Source organism: Falco cherrug, chromosome 19, assembly GCF_023634085.1.
Source record: "Falco cherrug isolate bFalChe1 chromosome 19, bFalChe1.pri, whole genome shotgun sequence".
Taxonomy (NCBI): Eukaryota; Metazoa; Chordata; class Aves; order Falconiformes; family Falconidae; genus Falco; species Falco cherrug.
Window position 1 is genome coordinate 2,440,825 of NC_073715.1, and position 25,845 is coordinate 2,466,669.

General features: G+C 49.8%; 1 protein-coding gene and 1 long non-coding RNA gene across 13 annotated transcripts in view; one reads left to right on the forward strand and one right to left on the reverse strand.

Annotated features, from left to right (window-relative positions):
- LOC114014629 (uncharacterized) overlaps positions 1-17,396 on the forward strand; it is a 37,033-nt gene extending 19,637 nt beyond the window's left edge. For 2 of the 3 annotated variants that reach the window (XR_008729936.1, XR_008729938.1), the window contains 4 exons: positions 151-248; positions 2,898-3,042; positions 5,677-5,780; positions 15,603-17,396. This is a non-coding gene — a long non-coding RNA (uncharacterized LOC114014629). The remainder of the gene's footprint in view (positions 1-150; positions 249-2,897; positions 3,043-5,676; positions 5,781-15,602) is intronic. The other variant, XR_008729937.1, reaches the window with a different exon arrangement.
- Positions 8,352-25,845, reverse strand: part of VPS45 (vacuolar protein sorting 45 homolog) — a 28,022-nt gene continuing 10,528 nt past the window's right edge. The window contains exons 12-19 of one of the 10 annotated variants that reach the window (XR_008729931.1): positions 25,476-25,583; positions 25,039-25,160; positions 18,151-18,282; positions 12,784-13,342; positions 11,616-11,802; positions 11,387-11,489; positions 9,237-10,886; positions 8,352-8,944 (exon numbers count right to left, since the gene is read on the reverse strand). Coding sequence is in view for 1 of the 10 variants with exons in the window: in XM_055696964.1 (XP_055552939.1) it covers positions 8,857-8,944; positions 18,151-18,282; positions 25,039-25,160; positions 25,476-25,583 (450 nt within the window). In the remaining 9 variants the exon portion in view is untranslated. Of the gene's footprint in view, positions 8,945-9,236; positions 11,803-12,783; positions 13,343-18,150; positions 18,283-25,038; positions 25,161-25,475; positions 25,584-25,845 lie in introns of all 10 variants that reach the window. The other 9 variants (XR_008729932.1, XR_008729927.1, XR_008729930.1 and 6 more) reach the window with 9 other exon arrangements.

A 25,845-nucleotide genomic window follows, 5' to 3' on the forward strand; every position in this document is an offset into this window, starting at 1 on the left:
TTAAACCAATATACTGCATCCGAAAGTTTGCCATGGACAGGTTTCGCCTGCCACATAAGCTGCCTTTACTAAAGCAGCCGACTGCCATCGTCACGCCACAGTGTGTAGCCGCAGCGTCATCTGACGACGTAAAACTTTGTTTTCATCCAGCGGCATCTGGGTGGCGGAGCGTGGTCTGGGTGCTGGCAGCATGCAGAGGAGACGCCGCCGTCGGAGGAACAGCTGCCTGAGCGGCCATCGGGCGGGAGGTTGGTTTCTTCTGATCCTGAAAAACTTTTTTTTGGTGGTTCCCAATAAACAGCTCTTCCCGCTTCCCCATCAGCAGGTAATCAGTTTATCTGGGCAGTGTAAAAGCAGCTTTGGAAAAAAAAAATACAAAAACCATTCGACATCATAAATCTGTGTGGCACTTCGAAGCCTGTTCTGGTCCGGGGGGAGCGTACAGAGCTCCTTGCTGGAAGGGGCCACCCCTTTCTCACATGAACCACAAAGACAAGGAAATGCAGCGGCCAAGCAGCACTGGGGGTGGCCCAGGAGGGTCTTGGGCCACTTGGGAGCCCTCTGGGTGATGGCCTGGATTTCCACGGGCACTGCTGGCCCTTTGCACCACTCATCTAGCAGAGCTGGGCTCGTGCTGTGCAAATAAACACCCCTGGTCACCTCTTGGTGCCGGGGAAGCCACCTGGTAGCCGCACCAGATAAAGCACCTGCACACACATTCCAGGGAAGAGGAATTTAACTCCTGCTGAAATATTTGGGCTGTTTTGGAGAATACAAGGGGTGTAGCTGGTTGAACAAGCCCACAGGCAGTAGTACGACAGTGACTCACATTTATAAAGGATGTGACCAGTGATTCAGATCTGGAAACATCAACAATTTCTATGGAAGGAAGGGAGATAGGAGGGAGTCCAGCTCCAATTTCCGTACTTGAAACAGGCAGTCACGCTCCCGGCGGTGGGACTGACCCCCGGACATGGGCTGGATTTCCTGGGCTGGGGAAGGTGGCTGGGAGGGATGGGGGTGGTTGTGGCCTTCCTGAGCCACAGTTGCACCAGCGTGGCATGTGAAGCTGTACGGCTGTGCGGTTCTGCCACCCTGTCCCCATCCTTGTCCCCATCCCAGCTGCGGCAAGCCCCGGTTGTGTGATTTGCATTCATGGTTACCACAGTAAATATGGCCTCGTGCCCACAGATGCAAATGGCCCCCAATGAAATCAGCGCATCTCACATACCGGAATAGCTAATGGAAGAATTTAGTCTTTTATTAGCTGCTAATTAACTCAGTCCATAGTTTAACAACCTTTGTGTAGACTGTATTCTGGGATGATTTGTTTTCCCAGTTTGTATTTTCAGTAGCGGTACATTCTTTTATTGTGGTTGCAGGATATATCAAAAGTACCTAATAAATAACACCACAGGAAAAAGCATCTTGTGGCCCGGAGCTGGGAGCAACCACCTGGCTGTGAGCAGGAAAGACAGAACCAGAAACGTTTAGATGATAATGATACAAAACTTCGGCGACGGCTGCTTCAGTACCTTCTGGCGGTACCTCTGAAGAGTTTGTGTCAGGATCTGGGTTTCCTGCCGCGAGGTGCTGGGTGTTATTCGGGTGCTGCAGCGTTGCCCAATGACTTTGGTCCTGGTGCTTGGTGCTGTACGCCGGGAGGTTGCAGCAGAGTATTTCCAACAGCCCCTGTCGTGCTCCAGGACTCCGCTGTGCTCCACCAAACTGCCCCAAAGGCTCCACCTTTGGCTTTGTAAAGCTGTAGTCTGAAAAGCTGCTTCCACAAAGGCTCTCTGTGCTACTCTGCCGACGCAAAGGGCTTCCAGTCTGGGCACAAGGAGACTCTTGCAGTGGCAAGGGGATGCGGGAGGGTCTCCACAGAAGCGTGGGCGGTGGCTGCGGCTGCAGGAATGCTCCTCCGTGCACCTGCCGGCATAAAGGGCTGCAAGCAGGGGAGGCAGGGGAGAAGTGGAGCCTTGGGTCGGTGCACCATCCCTTGCCACGGGGATGCAAGCCGGAGGCTGAGTTCCTGTACCACATGTTTTGCTCGCAACTGACTTATCTTTTCTCTAAGGGAGCAGGGAACAATGGACTTGAAGGGAATTGCTAATATCACGGCTTTGAGTTTTGTTACTCGGAGCACAGAAATATCATTGTTTTTAAAAGAGGGAGGGAAAGGACCTTGAAAACATTGGCAAAATGAAAAGAGAACCTCTTTCTAAAGTTACATCGATGTCCTCCTGCTGACTGAGCTCGAACATCCTATTTGCTCTCTGCAGCCCTGATGATGCAGTTCGGCTGCCCTATGATGTGTTGATTCAAAATAAACAGTTACCAAAATACCTTCTTGCTGCAAAAGCAGGACAACAAACACTCTCAGTTTATTTACGTATTTAACACACACACACACACACACACACACACACACACACACGCCCCTCATAATTTTGCCTCTGGATATCAAGTGTGAAACTGCTGCTTAGAAGATGAATTGAGTTTAATTAGGACATGTGTTTTTTCTTGACTCTGACGATAATTACAGCACTCTGGTCTGGGAAAGGGGTCTGCCTGGTAGGAGGATTCACCCCTCTGGAAAGGACCAGTCCAGGGGACTGCCTAAGTTTCCTTTAAGGGCCGTGACTCAGCTCTCCTATCTTCTCTCCAAGACTTTCAGGGACTGGTGGCTCAGGTTGGCAGCAGGAGCTGAGCATCATCTCCCGCAGAATGACTCACTCAAGGCTCTGCCCCGTTCCCAACAACTTAAAATGTTCTGTATGGGGCAGGGAGAGGGTGGGAAAGACAGGAGAGAGAAAGGCTGCTCACTCAACAGGGATGTAGTTCTGAAGCAGGTCAGGCTGCGGCTGTGTCCTGATGAAGTATCTTAAATCCTGCAGGAGCTTCCAGTAGGGCAGAACCAGGATCGGAGCTGGAGCTGGAGCTGGAGCCGGAGCCGGAGCTGGAACCCGTCTCTGGCCCATGGCCTGCAGGAGGAGACCCTGGACCTTCGCAGAGTCTGAACCAAGCTCAGCTGGAGAGCAGGTTGGCTTAGACTAGACATGACCTGGCGGGTAGGCAAACACATTTGGGCCACTGGGAACTTGGGGTCAAGGGCAAGTTTGAAGCTGAGCAAAGACAACAGTGGTGAGAGTTAACCCAGGCAGTGCCGGGAGTAACCTCAGGATCTCCCGAGACACAGCCTGGAGCTCTGTCTGTGCCTGCTGTAGTATTTCCCACGTGAAGGTAAATTCTCCTGAGACGAGGCACTTTTATACCAACCTGACTTGACTTCACAGTGCATTCGACACTGTCCCAGTCTAGGTCTAACCAGTATAAACCTACTGCGAAACCAGTGCACCTACTGCATGCCTACCTGGTGGCCATTCTCAGTGACTCTCCTTTTGCTGGCGCTTTAAAGCCTTTGCAAATTTAGCATCTCCTGCAGTACTGCAGATCTGATAGAAAGCAGCCTCCGTGTAACAGAAACAAGCTTATATTTCCCCTGCAGTTTACTTTGGTTATAGACAGGTTTAGAAGTTTGGGTTTGGTTTGTTTTTTTTAAATGAAATGCCTTATCTGCGTGTTCCTACTGCAATATGATTTCCCTTTCTGCCATGACTTCCCTCCCAGAGGTCCAGTTTTATTTAACATCTCTAATTTAATGATGTGGAAGGGGGAGGAAAGCAGCCTGCTAATGAAATTTGCAGAGAGCTAACGAACTGGCCAGCTCTGCAAACCTAGCCCAAGACTGAAAAGACAACACGGGAGGGGGAGGTCAGGAACCAGAGTGGGATATAAGGTGAGCCCTGGCTTGGGAGATTGCAGGCTAACGATCCCAGGGCAGAGAAGGTCTGTGGGGGGAGGTGAGATGGTAAAACAGAGCTGGTAAGGTTGGAGTTCACCCACAGCTTCACACCTTGTGCAGGGCTAGCTCTTCCTGCAGTGCAGGGGCAAACGAGGTAGCAGCATTTGCTGCAGCCAGAACATTAGCAGAGAGGGGAGGAGAGAAACCAACACAACATCTGCCTGGGTCTTGTCAGCCAGCACACAACCTGAAAAACATGCATCTTGACAGGGTTTTTATGCCCCGACTTACCCCTCTGGGATTGCTCCAGCAACCCTGTCTCTGCAGAGAGTTTCAGCAGCGTGAAGAAGCCCCCGGGCTACACAGAGTTGGAACACGAGCCAGGTTCGCTCCTTGGTGCTGTGTCCTCACCCCCGCTCCCAGCGGGACACAGGTCCACATGTGGGGAACCTCACTGCGTCCCTCAGGTACGGCTCACACCGTCTGGCCGGAGGGATCTGCTCCTTGCCCCACGATGGCTTTTAGCAACATGAAGAAGAGCCATCAAGGACACCTGTGGCGGGGTGCCCGAGGGAGACCACTAGCCAGGCTTGGCTGGCCCCCTTGCCACTACAGGGCTTTGCTCCATCCCACATTGCTCCACATCAACAGGACTTACTTGTGATGCTAATATAATTCCCAGGGATTTAGGAGCTCATTTCATTTGATCTGGCTTGTTAATTCCCAAGTCAATCGCTGATTAGAGGCCACGTGTCAAGAGATCTGGAAACTCACTTGCAGGTTTCTCAGCTGGGCCCTTTGTGTATCCGGGGGGATTGCAGGGTCCTGGCATCCACGGCTGCTGCCACTCAACATGGTTATGCCGAGGGTGGCAGGCTGCCGGCAGCCGCGTAGGACAGAGCGAGCAAGGAGGGCAGTAGCAGGGGCAGCTGGGGGGCCCAGGTCCCGCCATGCTCACGAGGGGGACAAATTTACTGGGTGGAACTAAGGGGACTCTCGCCCCTCATTAGGACCAGCACCACTTGTGATAGCCCCACTTTGGTCAGCATGTTACAGATGAAACAAGAGCAAAATCCTTTCTTTCTGATCTGTCTTAAACTCCTTCTAAGGAAGGAAAAGCTGGAAACAAAAAGGAGTTTTTATTTCACAGCGCTCAAAATATTTTGGTACTTTCTAAATGAAAAGTTTCTCCAGAGTTTTGATACCGAAAAAAACAAGAACACCCCCCCCCCCCCATTCAACAAAACTTGTTTGCAAAGTGTTTCGATGCTACAGCACTTGCATTTTTCTCTGAAAAAGCAGCTTTGTTGCAAAAACTTTACTTAGCTCCAGCCTCATCCATTTTCAGCATCATGCAGAGGTATCACCTCCCTTTCTCCGTAAACTATTATCATCACGTCCTCCACATAACAGCAACTTGCACTTTGGGTACGGAAAACAGCAAGGGACATTATTCCATCCGTATTCTCTTGTTATTCCTGCTCCTTGAACAGACTGAAGCTGTGGCCAAAAGAAGAAATTACAAGGCTCTTCCCATTTTGCCAGGAGCCTAGCAATTGCCCAATAAATCTCCATCTGCAGAAGTATTAGTCACCCGTGCCAAGGAAAGAAGCAAGGGTTTGAATGACTGAGACTCTCCCATTTTGCCTCTGTGAGCGCAGGAACAATACAAGCTGAGCCACAAAAAGCCAAGTGATAAAGGAACCAGCCTCGCAGAGAGTCTTCCCACCTCCTACCAAGGGCCCTGCTGTTTCCTTTTCGGCTCAGTGATTTTTCCATGAGAAAATGCCCTGGGAAACTGGTTTTTCAGTGTGTGGGGACTTTTGTTCATGATGCCCTAAACCAGAGTCATGGTACGCTTTTCCTTCCAGATGGGAAAACAGAATCTTCTGAAGACGTCAGAGGAAGGCCCCTGGGAGCTGCTTCTCTCTCCCACCCCCACCCCCCATCCAGCAAGTTACATGGCCTCCAGAAGGTAAATTAATACCCCCACATCTCCTATGGGCTAAAATTATCTTGGGTGTGATCTGTGCACTCACTGGCATGGCAGAAAGCTCCGAAAGAGAAGACACAGCAAAATCCAATGGCTAAAAATTGAAGCCAGTCCAATTTTAGCTACAGTGTGTATATAAAAAGAAAAAAAAGAAAGCCAGGGAGAATAGGCAGTCTGGGGATATGTGTTTTTAAACAAAGACCGGGTACATTTTTAACGTGCACTTTAGCTTAAGCAGTTATAAATGAGATGTAGGAACTACTAAGTAGAGTTCTCGCGGCTCATGTGGCTCAGGATGGGTTTAGAGCTCTGCGTGAACCAGTTCCCTGGTCATTGCTCAAGCGCGCTCATTTTACACCAGCACAAAACTTTGTGAGCAAAATCCTCACCGCTGCCTGGAAACAGGGCAGCAGAGGCGAGCCTGTGTTACACCCAGGACCCGAAGCTCTGTGCAGGACAGGAGATACGTAGGGTGCCTGAGCCTGGGGTGTGTGGGACGCCCGTCTCCCCAGCAGGACTCAGCCTCCAAGATGGATTCGCGGCCCGGGAATTGTTCTTGACAATCTCTAGAGAACAGCAGGGATGCCCATCGGGAGGCAGCCCCCTCAACAGCGCCTACTCTGCTGAGAAAGGATGCTCCGGACCCGCTCCATGCCTCCACGGGGCCCACGGCAGGAACTGAGCTCGCTGGGGAGAGCTGAGGGCTCTGACGAGCACTGGCAGAGCTTGGCTCAGCGCTGCGGTGCTCTAGCAAGGGCTCCTGCTCTGTCGAGTGATTTCACTCCCCGCTGCACTGAGAGCAGGTGCCCTGGAGGCCTCTTTGCTGCTGGCCCAGCAGAAATCCCAAGCCGGGGATTTCGACCAGAGAGCCTACTTTTGCTTCATTTCTGAGGAATGATTTGCGGTGCCTGCAGGAAAGCAGTGGGATTCCAAGCAGGAAGAGGGGGCTGAGCTGAGACAGCATGAGATACAAGGTCCAAATGCGACTGGAAAAAAAAATAAAATAACCCAAAGCCCAGCATTGCGCCGCTTCTCTCCAATTCTTTATCTGCTCTGGTTTAAAAATCTCTTTTGTTTACCGCAACGCTGATCACAAGGGAGGCAGCCAGCCTTAGGTGATGTCAGCTCTGTATGAGCCTTTGCAAAGGGTGGCACTGTGATCCTCCAAGCCGCCATGTGAAGCAAAGGGAAGGGCGAGGAAGCACGGGGAGCAGGACTAGGCAGAGGGCAGGGATGGTTCCCGAGGACTTTGTGTCAGGCTTGGTCCAAACTTCCAGCGCCTGCATTTGCCAGTAAGCGAAAATGCGTACCAAGGAGGCTGTGAAAAGAAACCCACAGGAGGCGGATTTCACTTCAGCAAGGTTGATGCAACATCACACGTTGTAGGAGTCTCTTAATCCACCACTTAATCCACTACCAGGAGCACAACCTTTTACAACACGCTGTTAGGAAACTGAGCTGCCCGATAAGGTTAGAGCCGGCTGGCTAAATAAACCAAATGTTTTGTGGGGTCCCTCTGCCTCCTGCCTCCAGCAACAGTGGCAACCCCACCTTGGAAGGGCACTACAGGCAGGAGAGGAGCAAAATGTGTTGGTTTCCTAGCTGCGAGGATGAAGGCGGTGAATTGGAAACCATGCCAGTCCCCATCCCTTCCAAAACACTGCCTGCCGCTCCCGAGTGAGGAAGGAAACGCTCCCTAATGATTCGGCGTGGAAACTGCCCCACTGGCCTGACCCCGCTGTTTTCACGCGAGCGCCCTGGAGCAGCTCCACCGCGCATGTACCATCAATCCCTCAGCACTGCGGGGAGATTTTTGGATGGACAGGCGCCCAGGCTCGGAGTGACCTTGCTTTAGGGAATTAAGCCAGAGAAATGAGTGTGAATTCAAGTACTTTCCATCCACAGCAGCTCTGCAGAGCTCTCGGGGAGCTAGAGGTTCAGTCTTAATTATGGGAAGAGATAAGGGAAAGACTTGCTCATCGGTAGCGGACGTGCACAGAAGCCAGGCATCCAGTCTGCTAATGTCTGTTTTGACTCTTCACCTGTGATGCTTTTCACAGTTCCTGTACCTAAAATAAATAGAAACTCGGGGCGGTGAGGGGTGTGTGTGTGGAATTTCTCCTGAAGGGGCAGAGCCTGCATTTCTCTCTGGGTGCCTGCACCCTAGAAGGAGGCAGGGGCTGGGATTTACAGCTCCCACCCTGCTTGTCTCCACCTTCCCCAGAGCCAGGGAAGCAGAGCGAGTACTTTCTGCTCTAGCTCCCATGCCCAGACGAATGCCAACCGGCCTCCTCTGTTCCCAGGTCTGCTCCACAATTACAATCCTCTTGTTTCTTTTCGAATACAACACCGTTTTCTTACTGCTAGAGTTATTTTTATTGTTAAAAAGAAATCACAACACATTTCCAGTTCATAACATGGAAGCAAAAACAGGGCTGTGGGGTTGTGTTTGTTTCTTAAGGTAAACAGAAGCTCCTAAAGAAGACTGAGAATGCAATTATACCTCAGCGGCATTACAAAAGGGATCTCAGGAACCATTTAATAGACAAGAGGTTCAGTCAAAATGAGTTATTTAATAGGACACAAAATATACAGACAACTCAGCAGAGCAAAGGGCTTCTGGTGCCCATCACTTTCACCTTCCAGAGATGCACACAAAACCCTGGGCCAGGATCATTAGACATTCATTAGGGGACTCATACCATGTGTTTTGACAAATTGACTAAGAGCGCAGCTTTCCCACGAATTCGATGCTTCTGTAGCAGCATTTTTCCCAGGCTCTCCTGCAGGTCACGGCTCCAACTGCACAGCCACGTCCCAGTCAGAGATGTGTTTATGAGGAGACAATGAGGGTGCTGCAGTTTGGGGCATGTCCTGGTTCATCAGGGCAGGTGCCATCTCCAGCATTCACTGCCCTGATGCTTCTCATGCCCATTAGGGTTCCTGGCATGGGTGGGGGAAGCTACGGCAGCAGCGCAGGAACGTCCAGTTCTGCTCCAAAGCCATACGGGCAGTTTGTGGAAGCTCCGGATGGGCGAGACAGCGATTTCTCCAAGATTCACCATCTGCTGCTTGACCTTGGCGTAACTTGAGAGCTCTCAGTGCTTCGGCCGCGGAACCCCGAAGCTGTAACTTCCTCGAGGAAGCTGCCAAGCAAAGTTAAAGTTAGCAGAGACAGGGGCCAACTTTTCACTCATACAGACAGAAAGTAACCACATGGCGTGGCCTCAAGCCTCTGAACAAAACCAGCAAGTGCTCTACAACCTCAGCGCTATGAAAACATCTGTTTCCTCCCCTGGTGTCACTGGGATGGGGGGACAGAGTCACAGAATCATCGAATCATTTAGGTTGGAAAAGACCTTTAAGATCATTGAGTCCAACTGTTAACACTGCCAAGTCCACCGCTAAACCATGTCCCGAAGTGCCACATCTACACACCTTAAATACTTCCAGCCTCTTCCCTGGGCAGCCTGTTCCAGCGCTTGACAACCCTTTCAGTGAAGAATTATTTCTTAATATCCAATCGAAACCTCCCCTGGTGCAACTTCGGGCAGTTTCCTCTTGTCCTGTCACTCCTTCATATGTGGTGATGGTGGCAAAGAGGAGAAGACCTGCCCACAACAGCACATGATCCAAGAAACCACTCACCCACCCCCAAACAGGGATCTGGGTCCCAACGGTTTTGCTCCTTTCCCTCATCAGGCTCATCTCAAACCCAGCAGCTCCCTCCCCCTGGGGACCAAAATCTGGAGCACCAAAATCTGGGGCTCCCAGCATGGATCACCAGGTCAATGCCTTCACTGAACATGGCCATTCATCCTCAAACACTCCGCCCGCCCGCGAGGCCTCGTCTCTCCCCGTGCCGTGAACTGCGAGGCTTCCAAAAGGAGGGCAGCAGCTCCCCGCGGGCTCAGCTCGGCATCTGGACGGTACTGGCAGCCCCGCTCGCCTTGCAGCAACAAAGCCAGGAAGGCCAGCGTTCAGGCTGCTTGTTCTGCTCACTCTCAGCCTTCCTGTGCGGATGATAAGGCAGGAAGAGGCAGGGTGGAAACCTCCTGCTGAGGCATCCTTGACTTTCACAGCCAGGGCTTTCTGGAAAGCAGCCCCTCGAGCAGCCTGGGGCAGGGCTTGTGCCTCACACCCCAGCTCTGCAGCCTCGTCCCAGGGCTCACATCCACGGCAAGACCCTCTCTCCAGCTTCCAGCCTCTTTACACCACACTCAGATCTAAATAATGAGCCACATGGAAACCTCTGGGCACTAACCCTTCATTCAGCTGGATCTCAAGAAAGTTTCAACCCAGTAAAATGCTTAAGCACACACTCAGCTTCATCCCAGCCTCTCCTCTGTGTGATCTTCCCAGGAAACTTAACCGAGTTTGGGGGCTGGACCCCAAGAAACTTGTCAGTTTGAGACTCAGGCACAAGTTTGCCTTGTAAAGCCAAGTGAATAGTTCAACCACACACCAGAGCAAGGGTTCCACACAAAAAACCCCCAAAGTCACCACACTCAAGAGACACATTTGAACAGGTAAATTACTTCTCAAGAAAAGGCTTGTCAGGTGGAGAATTGCTTCCAGAGGCTGGTGCTGGCCAGCTGCAGAAGGAAAAGAAGAAAAATAGGTCGAAGCAGGCAGCGAGCAGGCAGCAGTTACTGAAAATGTCTGGGAGGCAGGAGGGCTGGGCTCCGTGTCTTGCTCTGGTTCAGATCCTGAGATCGGAATCTGCAAGACCATTCAGTCCTAGCCCAAATCTGTTTCCACTTAAGCCCCATTACGTCTTTAGGAGCACAGTTAGGCTAAGCATTTGCTAGTTTGGAAAGTCCCGTTCTGGAATGCTTGCGATGCATCTTAAAAGCCTTGTATGGCCACGGCTGAAGTCACGATCACTGTGGAGGCAACTCTGTCAGCAAAGAATTTCTGCTGCAGGCAGAACTGGGGTTGCTGGGTGCTGGGTTAGGTGGAAAGAGAGAGGATTTCTACCTTGATGAGTCTGCAAAATGAATTTCACCCATTCTGTCACCGAGCAGTCTTCTAAGGACAGTTTTAGCCCTGAAGCGTGCCACGGCGTTTCAGTTTCCAGGCCGACACCTGTCATGAGCACAGATTCATTTCTTATCTGGGTGGCCTGGTAGGCGCAGCAGGCTGCGAAGCAGGTACACACACAGAGCTGGAGCTGCACCAAGGTCAGCTGCGTCACGCCTGCACCCCGGCAGCCCCAGCCCTGCCTCACAAAGCACAGCAGAGCTGAATCCAGCAAAGCACGCCAGAGCAAGGGAGGCTAAACCTCGGGAACACCGTTGTTTAAATAGGTCTAAAAGTGGGTTAAGGTTTGAAACTAATTCAATCCTTTCAAGACGGGGAAAAAAAAACCCCACCAACCCATCTTTGAAAGAATGCTTTAAAGCTCTTTGCATTGTTTTTGTTTGATTAGAGGCTTTGATATGCTTTGGTATGGCACTCCACCTGCAAAAGGCGAACAGGAGCACAGCCTGCAGAGGTGAGCGCTAGACTAGGACCAAAGCTTGGACCTAGTCCCAGTTTCACCAGCAAGCAACAGCTCCCTCCTGCCCCTCGCTGCTGCTCCCCACCTCCGTCTTTCATGTGATTGGCCTTGTCTGGAGTATAACACACCGACCAGACCGTCTTCTGCGTGCTGATACAGCTCCCGCGCAGCCGGGTCTCCGCACGCCGCTGTAACACAAACACCCGGGCAAGACACAGGTGAGCAAACCTTCAAGTGACATCCCTCTACGCCTGACGGGATGTGTCTGATGGCCCACGGAACGCTGCTGGCATTACTTCATCGCAGTTACTTACACCTGCAGGTCTGTGCAGTTTGGGAGGCAGCGGAACGCTTCGCAAAACCACAGCAACGCTCCCACGTAAGATCTAATGAGGATATGTTACCAGGAGGATGGTTACTCTGGCAATGCGATACAGTGCTACCAGTTTCTAGGTTGACTCATTCCTTCAATATGCTGATCAAGTTATCTGAACGTTAATGCTTAAAAAAACAAACAAAAAAAAAAAAGGTAAAAGAAAGAAAAATCAGGATACACCATAAATCCTACAAAAACATGATTCCCCTCAAACAGGTCTAAAATAGGTCTACCTGCCCAGGTTGTGAATCTTGAGGGGTTTAAAAAAAAATAAATAAATTAAAAAAAACACAACCTCATGCAAATGCCTGCACCAATTTCCAGATCTCAACACCGCACCACTTGAAATGGGCGGTCTGGGAGGGCAGGTGCCCGATTTACAAGAGGTGTCCAGGAACACCGCTTGCGCTCTGGTCATTCAGCGCTGTGATTACAGCTCGAGAGCTGTCCCTCCTCCAGTTTTATTTTTAGGCATTAGAGTCAGGCAGACTGAGTTCTCAACAGAGAATGACTTGCTTTTATTTTTAAAGGGGACTCCTGTTTATTTCCAATCTGGAGAGAAAGTTTCTGCATGTGGAGAGGGAGACGCAGGGAGATGTTGTCCCTTTATATCTCAGGAAGGTCTTAAAAGTGGGCAGCACGACCACCTCTGAGCATCTCCTGCAGAGAAGATCTCCCCCAAGAACCAAACTCCGGAGGGGTGAGCTGGAGCACAGTAAAAACGCACCGTGCTGTGGCTGTTGTTACCTGCCAGGACCCTGAGGGTCCTGCCAGGAGCCAAGTGAGCACCTAGCACAGTGGTCACAGCTACTCCAGCTCCACCTGGGCAAGCCTCTGCTCGGGGTGCAGCTCTCAAATCACGAGGAGAATCCGAAACAACCTCTCCACTCTACTCCCAACCCTCCCTCTCTGGTAGGGAGGAACCACGGCTGCTCCTGCACACCCCTGGCAGAGGCACAGGTAGCCGGTGACCAGTGGCCATCACCAGTCTGCGCCAGCTAAGCACACCGCAGCCGCGCCTGGCACCGCCGGGCTATCGCTGGAACTGGGTAAGTGGGTCAGGCTAGCTATCCCCTTGGATTAGTCACAGCAGGTTTGTGCTTAACCTGTGCTCTGGATGAGTCAGCCCCACGCACCAGATGTTCCTCCTGGTCTTGCTCTTCCATTTTTAGCCAATTATTGATCTTTTTAACCCTTTCTCCTCCAATTTCTTTGAAATCCATTTGCTTCTGCAGGAAAAAACCAGAGCTGCTTGCCCATGGACCTGGTGGTAAAACTGTTGGCCAACAGCAAGGAGTCTGTTCCCTCACTCTGGATTTTCTTTAGGAAGCGGGGAAGCCGGAGCCACCAACAGCAAGGAATTGGTTCCCTCACTCTGGATTTTCTTTAGGAAGCGGGGAAGCCGGAGCCACTTCTTCCCAACCTTCAGCCCAGAGAAGGGGAGCAGTCAGGAGGCACTGCCAGCCACGTTAGGCTCCCGGACTCCTTCAACTCGAAGTCCAGTACTTCTGTTCTTGGCTTTTCTCTCCCTGCCCTGATGCCTAAGATCTCTCTGGGTTCTGCATTTTGGTGTGAGTTCACGACCTTCCAAAACATGAACTTAAGGAATGGAAAGCAACTGAAAACTTTGACTCCACCACAGTTTTGCCCCAATTCGTCTGGCTCCTGCAAGTAATTACAGATGTTGCTATGGTCAGTGTTCAGGAATGGCACCAAGTCAAGAAAGAACGCTCACCATAATTTAAATACATATTACATATGTATTTTTTAAAGAACCTATGATTAATTATCCCCAGCCTTCCAACCCTTCCATTACAGCTCATTATATTACAGGGGAAAAAAAAAAAACCAGACAGGAGCCCTACACTCTAATTCTTCATTTCTCAAGCGGTTCGACCCCCGGCTGGCCAGAACGGCGTAGCTGCAGGCTGCGTCCCCGGCACAAGCTGCTGGAGAAGGGCTGCATCCAGCGGCAGATGTGGCATTTCGATTCCCATCAGCTGGGCACAGCAATGCCACGAGCTGTTGCCTAGGCTCAGCAGGCAGGAAAACACAGCCAGGAAGGTTTTTTTACCTTTTTGACAATCAAGTCATAATAGAAATATTTTTAGTAGGGCTGCCAAAATTTCAAAAGTAACAGAGGCAGCCAATCTGGTTTGAGTAGAAAAACACTGAAAATTCCTTGACAACAACAGATTTTTTTTCTACCCTGCTGATGTTTCTCAAAGGATCTCAGAGCCTTACCAAATGCATATCTGTATACCCTCCTAGACTTAACAGCGCTAGGGTTGCCTGTTAACGGGAACAGAGGGAAAAAAAGCAAAAAAGACTTAAGGAAACAGGGATGAAGCAGATTTAAGGCCTCATCTGCAGCAAAACTGAGCGTGCACAATCAGAGAGATCTTCTGATCTTTGGATTTCTAGATTTCTCTGGCTTTCCCCACCTGACTTTTCAGCACCCCCGCTGCTTTAATGCATTTTTTTTTTCCTCCCAGCTCTCGGTTGCAGCCAGGAACAGAAGACCCAAGCCACATTCCCAACCCTATCACCAACTGACCTGCCCACAGGTAGTATCAGGAAAGAGGCCGAGGAATATGTGTGCTGCATGGATTTAGCTGCTGGAGGTAGAGGAGGGAAGACAGGAAACAAAAATTTTCTCCGCTCTTGTAAAGCCACTGGCATTCTTTTTGAGCAGGAATAAATAAATAAATTCCGACAGTGGAGCCTGTTAGCTTCTGCAGCCTGACTGATTTATAAAGAATCCCTTCGACTACACGCCTCATATCAGAGGATGAGCATTATTATTAGACACCTGCCTCTGTTTTGCATCTATATGGATATAAATCCGTGAAGAGCAACAGGGACGCATTCTCCTTGACACGACCGCGCCGCATCAGGAAACTCCAAGCAGCTACATACTATGCCCACTTCAGGACCCTCTTTGCAAACACGGAATGTTGTGGGTTTCGTTCCTATGCAGAGTACTTTTCCCTCCCACATTTTAAAGGCTCTACGTACAGTATATTCACCGGACAATACAGATGGCCTCTTAAACAGATAAGCTTCCCACAAATATACAGCTCTAACAACATAACCAGCTCCAAAGGCTTGTTTGTCTTCTGCTTTGTAAAAAAGCAGAATGGATATCCCTTAAGCCATCCCCCACCCTATAAACACAGATGTTGATCGCAATTTAAGTTGGACTGGTAAGAACAATGAAAGCACAGGATTAGTGTGCTTACATCAGCTGCTCAGCGCATTATTATTAAAATCTCCTTGTTTATTGTGACATATCAACCCTAATCCAGCAGACATAAGCAACAGTTCATTAAAGGAAGGCCAGCGGATTACTGGACGAGTTAGGACACAATAAAATCTAGGTTTCCTCACACGAGGCACCTTGCTGTATTTGCCAAAATACCCATGATCCTCGCATACTTTTCTAGAATTGCGGTTAACATTCAGTGGACAGGAAAATTCTTCATTTCTCAGGTGTCTGGAGCAAGTCGGCTCGCTCGGCTGCACAGGCTGCTCCTCCTCTGTGTGCAGGAGCTAAGCAGGCCAGCCCTCCCTTGGAAAGGGCTCCAGATTATTGACTCAAAAGTTCTAAGTTATTATTATTATTATTAATTTGGCCTCTCATCATTAAGGAAATCTTATTCAAGGCACTAGGGAACAGCAAATCATTTGGGGCGAGACTACTTTTAGAATGGGACCCTCGGCAGTCCTTATCCCGGAGTTCCCAGACAGGACCTTGTAGTAGTCAGCCCTTAAAAAGCAACAGCTTTCTTTTTCTTTTTTTTCACTTCATTCTTTGAAATGCAAATTTTGATACAGTATCCTAGTTTTTCTGTAAATAATTCAGAGACTGCGCCAAAACGTAGTCGCGGTAGAAGCCCTAACTCGCTAATGTTACTCATTACAGCACAAATCTAAGAAGCGGAGCCCAACAGTGTAGCTGCAAATGTTGAACGTCATCAAGCAGAAGTGAGAGACAGTCCCACCTCGGAGACCTTCTGCTTCGCACAGACAAAGAAAGGTGACCACTGTCACCTAACAGGTCGTCAGCAGAGCTGGGACGGCAGCCTAAAGCTCGAACCACCTTTTCCCACCCTGCTCGCTGCACTACTGCTTTCCTACTCCCACTCAAAACACTGCTGGTGAGTTTTCTCTGTTCCCCCTCCCCAAGTGACAGTTTTTGCTGAATCTGCTGCACCGATACACTTTCAGGGCAGGTCTCCACCTCCAGTATGGTGTGACAAACTACACCATCCCAGAGATCTCTGTATCGCTTACTCTGGTTTTTGTGTTTAGTGTGGTCCGACGACAGTACCAGGTTCACGGGACAGGTGCCGGTAAAAGTTTGATGCAGGAGTGTCGGTAGATGTCAAAATCAGTCTCAAAATGCACCGGTACACTAAGAGGTTGGAGTGGATGCCAGGCTGAATATGAACCAGGTTTTTTTTGCGTCCTTGCAAGCTGACAATTTACTTAACTTCTTTCTTTTTATCAGTCAAAGAGCAGCTAGTATGTCCACTGATCTCTTTTTCTTACTATTTCTAGGCTTGGCTGGAACAGGATTTAGTTCAAAGGCTACTCAGTAAAGCAGCAGGTTGAGCAAGCTGGGTAATTTGGGCAGGAATTGGTTGATATGTGGGCTAATACAGACTTGCCTTTGTAACCCAGTTCATCAAAGCAATTTACTTCTGGGCTAGCATCAATTCAGGAGCTTTCCAATCAACCGACATTAAGCTAAAGTAAGGACCAAATTTCCGAGCAGGCACTGTGAATTTGGAGGGTTTGGGCATTTTACTGAGTGAGCGATGATAGCAATCACTGGATTTCCTTGCGAGAGAATTGTTCCTGCTTCTGTGCAGGCAGCTTTGGAGCCTGAAGATCCCTTACAGGCATGAAAAAGAAGGCCAAAAGTGCAGGGATTTTATAAATATCACACTGGACTCTAATGCAGCAGCAGCGTACATATATGGTCTGAAAACCAAGCCATTTTTTAGCCTACTTGCTACACTTGAGTCCACCTGTCAGTAACTGAGATCAATGAAGTACTTGACAGCTTTATTTCTGACACGCGACGCCTGCGGTGTTAAAACTGTGTGTGTTTCCTGAACTCCAGGAGAGTGCTGAGGCACCCAAAGCTGTTATGTCAGCTCTGCAAATTTCACCCCAAATATTGAGATGCATTAACTTTTGCTTCCTGCTGCAGGACTGCATTCTGTCTGTGTTTCTACGTGGTAATGCTGAAGCTCTCCTCCCACCCCAGCTCAGAGCCACGCGCTCCCTTTAAGCTTAGAGCAGCTGCTGGACAACGCCAGGTTCTCTCCCTGGACTTAGATTTCACCACGCTTCCTGCTGCAACACATGGGAGAGATGTGGGTCACCTGTCACATTCCTGCCGTTACCGTCCTTCCGATAACCCACTGGCTCCCGGCCACGGCAGCACCATGACCCACAGGGACAGACAGGGGTGGTGGGAAGGAGGAAGGGACGTAAATGAAACAATTTGTGCTCCTTCGCTTGGCTAGCAACAAGCCCTGCTGATAGGAGACAATCCCCAGTGTGGTCTAAATTTTCACCTGTGCTCAAATACTCAGATGAATAATCTGGGTCCAGGAAACATTATTTGTGTTTATCAGCCAGATGTTTCACAGGAGATAAACCCAGCGTTCCGCATTGACAGGAATTTTGGGCCAGCCACAGCAAAGCAGTTGCAGGTTTCTGTACAAACCGTGTGACTCACGTGACCCTCAGGAATGGCTCACTCAGCTCAGTGCAGGGGACGTGAAATATCGTCAGCGCTGCCTGACACGAGCCCTTCGGCTCTGACTGTCAGCTGCTGGAACACCCCAGAGACAGTGACCGAGGAAATCAATGAAGCTCCACGTGGTCGCTGCTCCGCGGCACTGCTCAGTCCCTGGAGGGATTAAACCCTTACAAATGTCTGGCCTCCCAGGAAAGGCAACTCGGAACGTACGGCAAACCAATAAGGAAAGCTCAGCTCTCCAGGGAGAAATGCAAAAGGCACAGCCAATACTCTGCAGGCTTGTGGGCGGCAGAGAACGTGCTAGCAGGGTAATCACAGAACTCAGTTCTAATCATAGGTACATTAACTTCACTGCTCTCAAATGCAGTTGCTCCATCAAGAGCAGTGAGACCACAGTCAGTTTTGAATTCCTGTGTGCTGCACTGGCTTCTCATTCATATTAAGAGTGTGTGGTGAATTACAAGCAGGAAAAACTATACACATTTACTTCCCTGCCCTTGAATTCAGTAAAATGCACATTAAACCTTCAGCTTGGTAATATGTCCCTCAGCCATAATGAGCAGAGCTGGGCTCGGACCATTTACACACATTTCTGTGTTTTACTGCGCGATAAAGATCCCTCAGGCATCGCAAATTCATGCTCACATCAGCAGTTTTGCATACTCAGAGTCCACAGTAAGGAACAGGCTATTACCTTTTTGTGTTGTGGATTGTGGTCCCACCGAGGACGATCCGGACCCCCGGGTTGGTGCGGTTAAGGTTATAGACAGTCAGCGCCTCTTCGTAGGTGGCCCCTCCAATAATGAACACGACAATGTCTTGGGGCCTGCAATAAAGAGGCAAATGTTGAGACGGCATCAGACTAAACACGAGGACAAATCCTGTCCCCCTCACCAGGTGCTGAGGCCGTGATCCTGCCGAGCTCCCTCCCCAGACCACGTCTCATTTTTGTGATGCACGGGGCTCCAGACTGACAACACCGTGGAGCCTGTTAGATGGCTTTTCAAACCTTCTCTCTCCCAAACATTTACACAATGTGCTAACGGTCCTTAAAAGCCTCCTCAGCAACACCCACATGCCACGTCCCTGCAGAGCTCCACCATGACACACACGCCGATGTTTAATGCATGATCGAGACACCGCTGCGGCTGTTAAATTAAGATCAATTCAGGAGTCAAACGAGGACAACAGCGGTGCTTCAGACCTCTCGGGCTCGGTTTGAAGGGCACGGATCAGCTGCAGTTTTGCTGGCTGATTACAAAACTGCTGGGATTTGTGCATAAATTCACCTCTGAGGTTACATTCCCTAACCAGCCTAGAAATACAGGATGTTACGGAGAAGCAGCATGAGGGGAAAAGGGGGGGAAGAGCGAAATGCCTTCATCCGACAAAATACAAACCCAGCCACACACACGAAAGCATGTTCTGCTTTCAAAGGCTGCACCTTCCTTGCACCACCCTTCCCGACCGCTTCATTTTTCCACTCTCACAGACAGCAGAATGGCCTTGCAAGCCCTAAATCAGCCCCGCTACCATCTACAAGCGGAGAGAACGATTTCTGTGGGTTCGACAGCGAAAAGGCGTGGATCACATCCTGTCAGTCATCCGCTTGAGTCTGAGCCGTCAAGTCTCAACACCGTGAACTTTGTGTTGCCGTTTCAAAACTCATCTCTTCTTTCCCAGCGGGTACTTCTAGTAGCCTACAGCTGCTCGCTGCGGTGCTGGAAGCAGCAGGTGTTCAGTCTGTGCGAGCTCTGGATCAGTGACAAAGCAAACGGAGCATGAGACAGGGATGACCCCGGAATGCACCTAGCCTCCCTGTCTCTGGTTACTCCCTGCTGAGAAGCCAACCTGCAAAGCCCTCGACACCTGTTACTGTCCCGAGGAGCAACACGCGCATCGGGAGGGCCAACATCAGGGACTTCTTTCCTGGCATCACTGAAGAGAAGGGACCACCAAGAGCAAAACCACTTCTGCCGTCAGGACGGGACACTGGCTCAGCCCAAGGATGTTAACGCTCAGAACCACACAACTGCCTCCCTGCCCCTGGAGAGCATGCAGAAAGGTAAGAAAAATTAACAGAGAAGATCAGTGTGCACCCCTGCTCAAAGTGATCCTCGTTACCAATAATGTTCCAAATCATAAGCTGCCTCAGAAAGTCTGAATTGGGCTTGCATGAGGTGATTTTGGCAGGCAGAAGATTTCAGAAATGCTTTAGAATGTGCTGGTAGTCGGGGCATTTCTCCTCCGTGGCGTGGAGAGGGAATACTGCAGCCCCAATGGCTGGAACGTGGGGATCCCGTCGTTTCAGGCACACCCTCTGGTGACATGCAGCATCGCTAATTCAGCAATAAAAAAAGCTGTTGCACTCTATACAGTTCTACCGCAGGTACTACATGATTTGTTATCCTCGGGGACTGTAGTAACTCTAATAATGGCCAAGCCTTCCAGCTGCCATTTATTGCACAGCTTCCTTGGAAAGAAAAAGGCTCAGAGCGGAATCCTTTCTAAGAAGTCAGCAACAGTGGAACATGCTGTATTAGATGCCCTACGCCTGCCCTCTCGGGTCAGAGCGGTGAGTTTTACCCCGCACATGGTTGACCCCAGCCAGCCAGGAGCAGCGGCGCAGGCAGCGCTGCCCTCGGGATCTCAGCCACGCAGCCTGTGCTACCTTCGCTTCCCTCCCCACGCCCCAGGGTTCGGTGTGCTCATCTCTCCCCGCAGAGCTGCACCGTTCCCTGCACGGGAACAACCTGTGAAACCTCTGGCGCTGCAGCCTACAGATAAGCAGGTTATATACAGCAACCGCACGGTCAGGCTGGGCAGGTTCAAACATCTCGCGGAGGCAGATGGAGGTTTTCGCACCCGAGTGACAACACAAGTCGCCGGGCCAGCCCCGAAGGACAGCAGAGCGCTCTACCTTGTCCTTTTAGCTACAGTTGGGCACACGGCCTTGGGAACTGGATGCAAATGTGCCCAAGTCCTTTGCGGAGGGAAATCAAAGGGAAAGGAAGAAATCCGATGAGCCACAGTCAGCTGTCAGAAAAAGTATACCTATATATTACATATTTATATGATATAAAGCCACTTCTATCACGATGCAAGTAAAAACATGCCAAGCAGGCCGTGCCATGCTTCGCTTCTTAGGGAGAACATCCTTCAGGCTGAGAAAGCTGCACCTCCCCAAGGTCCCTAGGTCAGTTAGCACCTTCAGGCTTAAGGCAATTTCTTACCAAGAACTTTTGTGCAGACCGAAACCCACAGGATCAGTCTCCTGGTACCATCAGTTACATATTTTTGGTTGGGACTATGAAAAACCCAAGGAATTTTGATGCCAAAGTCATGCCACACTCTTGCACGCTCCTCTGGGATATCTTAACATGGACCAGCCTTTACGTTTGCCATTCGCTTTTACCGTCCCCATGACAGCAGCCTAACCCTACACCCCGGGTTAAGCATTAAGCCTGGCATGGGATAGTGAGGGCAGAACTGTCACCCCTCCCCCGCTTCAGGTGCCTGGCTCGAAGCATCTGGCATTTACCGAAGCATCTGGCATTTACCATCAGGCTCCTCACAGAGCAGAAGCGAGCTACGTCGCGCAGGCCACAGAAAGAACAAAGGGATCTTGGCGTTCTCACGAAGTGCCCAGGGAATTACTGCTTCTATCAAGGGCAAATAATAAGCAATTTTGGAATAGGAAGAAACTCCAAGACTGTTACAGGATTAGCGGGAAGGCAATCCGCAGCAAGACTCGCTCCAGCTGTTGAGCTCCTCAGACCCAGTTTGCGGCTGTGGCTACGTATCTCCCCAGGGGAGCTGCCAATTTAACAGCTGAGCGCTCAAACACTTCGGACAAGAGGAAAAAGCAACTTCCTCGAGCAGACAAGGACACAGTCAGAGTTTTGCCTTAAAAACCATCCACAGAACCCAACCCACACCAAACACAAGCTAATATGGGATGTAGGAGTGGCAGTACTTTCCCCGCTCTTTAGGGCAGCGTTTGTGAGCTCAGACGAGAAAGCACACAGCGCAGTGGTTCCCCACCACACGCTGCAGGCTGCTGCTTCCAAACAAGGAGATTTTACCTTTGCTGTCTAAGGAGATACCTCACCCGTCCCATCAGATGTGCGTCAGCTACAGATGCTTCCAAATGGCTCCAAATTCCTCCTTTCCTCAAGTGGTCAGGAGGGACTTTCCCCTCAACAAAGTTACTGGAGAAAGATCGTGTCCCGTGGCAGGATAAACTAGATGGTACCGGTGAATTCTCCTGTTCCGCGTTTAACTCTGAACCCTGATGGGCTTTCAGACCAGGTAATTTTCCAAGATTTTTCAATAAGCAGGGAAGTAATAGTGGTAATCGGAGAAGAACATGGAACGAGCCGCATCCCATCTGGATCCCCAGGGAGCGGCGTGCCTTTCCCTACTGCTATCTCACAGGCTGCTGCCTCTTCATGCAAAATGCTGAGGAACCTGGGTTCGGTTTCCAGAAGCGCAGCAGTGACAGCACTGCCTCATGGTCCGCCTACAAACCCGACGTTGTAAGAAGCGGCCGCGAGCCACCTTGGGGAGGCACCGCCAGCCCCGTTGGTTGGGGCAGATGCCCTCTTCAAGAAAATCCTGGGTCAAAGCATAAACACAGCAAAAGCTCCATCCAAAGGGGAGGCTTCAGCCAAGCCCGGCGTGCAGAGCACACCGAGGGGGTCACAAACCTTCGCGTAACGCGCTCCCGCAGGCTGCTGTGACGCAGAGAGGCTTTGGGAACTCTTCTAGCTAGTACTTTCCAGCAGGAAGGTGGAGGTGGAAGGGACTGCGGGCTTACGGCATACAAGAGACGGATATTTAACACAGCTGGAAATAGAGGAGAAGCAAAAGAAAGAGGAATTGCTAATTGCTCTCTCCTAGGAACCCTGCTCACTGCTTTGCAAAGATTCCCTTCCCTTCACTGCCGCCAATTTCCACAGCTGAATTTGGACCAGGAGCTTTTCCTCCCTTGCAACAGTGTGGTGTTTAATACAGAAAGAAACAGTTAAAAAGAATCCTTTCAAATTCTTTGCTGTTCAAGCAACTACATCCCTTTGATCAAAAAATACAAAGCCTTTCGCCCTGACCTTCTGCTGAACTCCTGCCAATCACAGTAACACCATCCTCTGAAAGCAGCGAGCAAGAAGACAGTGGGGCCCAGTTTGCCTTGGGCTGTGATTTATTACACTAAGTTTTGTGAAATTATGAAATTTAAATTCCTAGCTCCATTGGTTTGGCACCAAGGCAAAACCATCAAGCAGGCCTTTTTCCTCCAAACCTGATCACTACAACCTGTTTCTAGGCAGCCCCTGCTTCCATGATACTGAATACCCATACGTTAGAGGTGACACAGTGCGGTGGCCCTCATTTTACGCAGCAAGTAAAGACCAGAAGTATTTAGGTGCCTATTTTTTGGCAGTTACAGACCCTCATTCCTACAGCTCCTATGTCTTAAACTCAACAAGATCCACCATTCCCATCGGGAAACAACGCTAACAACCACGTGCCCTTACACTTACGATCACTTTGCAGAGAGCTGACCCCGCAGCAGCACTGTTGTACCCAGCCGCTGTCCCAAGGACAATCCCAGACCAAAGGAAAACCATGAGAAATTTAAAGGGAAAAACAGTTTGGAAGTTCTGCTTTAACAAAACTACAGGATTCACGGCTTGGAGCTAAGAGACAAGGCTGTAGCTGCTGCAGGGAAGGGAGGGAGAGGCAAACTCCATTTCCCTTCATCCAACTTCTGTTTTTCTTCAGTTTGAGGCAGGAATTAAACCCTTCTTGTGCTCCCCCAAACAGATTCTTTGCATGTTATCTGCACCAAGATTTTCAGGAGCAGGTTCCTGTACCCTTTTCCAGAAACATTTGAAGAGGAATCTAAGTGAAACTCAGGAAAATATTAAATGGGAACTGAAAAAAAAAAAAAAAACCAAAAAAACCCCCAACAAGATAAAAGTCAGAAGACCATTTGCTTCTAGCTAGCTCAGGACAAACCCAGGTCAGGGATGCCTGGACGCAGTTGCTGCTGTTCTGCAGGTCTCATTTCAGATCTGCCACAAACCGCACCCATCAACCTCTTTTTGTTGGGCTGAAAATCCATCTCAGTCGAGAGCTGGTTTCAAGGACAGAGAGGATAGCATTTCTGTTGTGAGGGTCCTTGATATTTCACACCTATTAAAACCACATGTCCACCCTATCCAAAATTTACCATTTTATTTTAAAGGGAAAACCTAAAGCAAAGCAGATTTGGGTTTTTTGGTCTACCAGGGATATACACAAATGAACTGCCTCTTGTATGACTATAATTCTTTCTTATCCATAAATAAAATGATTTAACAGCCCCTGCTGTCAGCCTGCCATGGAATTTGGATGCCTCCCTGCTACAAAATACACTTTTGCTTTCATCAGATGGATCAAAATGCCCCAAGGCAGGGCGAAGGAGGAAGAGCAGCATGCGTGCGCGTCTCAAAGAGCCAGACATGAATGCTCGCTCTTTCACATGCTTCTGCCCCTCCCACCCGCTTGACACTGCTGAACCTTGGTCCCCAAGTCTACTTCTCTCCTGCTCCAAACGAGTCCGTGGTTTTCCTTTAACCCAAACTGCCCTGCCACAGCTGCCTCGTTCATTGAGAATTACTACCTTGAATTTATTTTCTGCTTCACTAAAAATGTGGCAGTTACTGATAAAAAGCCAGCAGCGTGTGAAGGGAATGACAACGGTTCTAACCCTGCAAGTAAAACATCTTCCCTGGAACCTTGGGGCATTTAACAGACATTGGAGAAGATTCAGGGAATCGCTGTGATGACCTCATGACGGATCACCCAAAGGAAGCAAAGCAACAGCAGGCTCTTCTCCTCGAAGAAAACTGCCACTGGAAGGAATGAGGAATACCCAACTGGCACGCTGCAGAAGCTGAACCGCATTTACAGAAAGGCAACAGTGGTACCAAGGAAAGGAGGGATTTGTAGAGAATGCCATCGGAGGAGGACTCGTCGTCTTCTCTCTAATGATTCAGAGCCCTCACTCCGAGGCCCACACTTACCTTTAATGACTTCGCTGACGACAGATGAGCTTAGCTCCAGCAAACTCAGCTAGAACCAGACAGCCAGAGTTCTTTTCAATTACAGTTATTAGCCATATTCAGCAAGATCCCATTCTCATCAGGAATAGTAACTGGCTCAGAAGGGAGAGCTTGCAGTCGCACTATTTTTGGTACTCTACAAATAAGCGCCAGATGGCATGGAATGAAGTTAGAGGGCATGTTGAAATCCATCATGTGAACACCCTGGCATTTTGGTGCAATGGCTGTATTCTCTACCTGAGCCCTTACAATGGAAATGTCACATCTTGGCCAGCACGACAAGACCACCATATTTCAGTCTTACTCGCCCGCTCCACAGCACCTACTTGAGAACAGAAGAAAGACCTACACAATCAGGACATTTCTCTGCCAAGCAAAGTTTTCTTCATCTACAGGCAAACAGCAAAGCAAGCGGCAGCCCTGGGAGGAGCAGATGTATTTCGGTTCCAAGCTCTGCCCTCAAAGGCCCCACATACCTGTCACGGAGAGTGTTGGCACCCAGGTAGGGGTACTGGCTGTCCTTGAGTTTTCCCTTGATAAGCTGATCTAGTGTTTCTTGAAGGAGAGGCTGGTGTTGTGTATACACGTTCTCAACACCCTGCAGTGCAAGGGAAGCTCTTGTTATGAATTAATACAGCAAGGCAGCGGGCCGAGAGATATCGGCAAAGGCACATAAAAGGAGCATCACCATCTGACGGGTACATCAGGGGTTAACCACTGACATCCAGATTTAGAGACTTTTCAGCAACTCACTCCCATTGCCTTCAATGAGAATTATGCCCTAAAAGCCCAGTGCACTTACTATTAAATCTCTGAAATCCATGACACATGGCCTTGCACTGCATACCAGTCCTGCTCTGACTGTAATTTTAGGACTAAAACTGTCACTATTTCATCTGTGGCAGATCCATACCTTCAGTCCTTTGAGGAACTGTTTGGTGATGGCTACAGCATCCTTGGGACCGAACAGGTCACTGCCCCGGACCCTCTTCCCTCCATACTCCACAACGGCAGACACTAGCTGTACAAGAGAGGCAAAACCAGAATACTATTAACCTGGGAAACCGGCTTCCAGACAGTTTTTGTCCAGTTAGGCTCAATGGAAGTACTGGAAAGATGACCAAGGGGTCAAGGAGATCGATCCCAAGCAGATAATGCAGCACAGAGGGAGGCAAGGGGGAAGAGAAGAAAGTATTCCCCATGCCCACCGAGTCTGCTGTGACACTGCCTGCAGAAAGAGAGGCTTTCATTTCCAGAGCCTGCTGCAGTGAGAGCAGATCTTC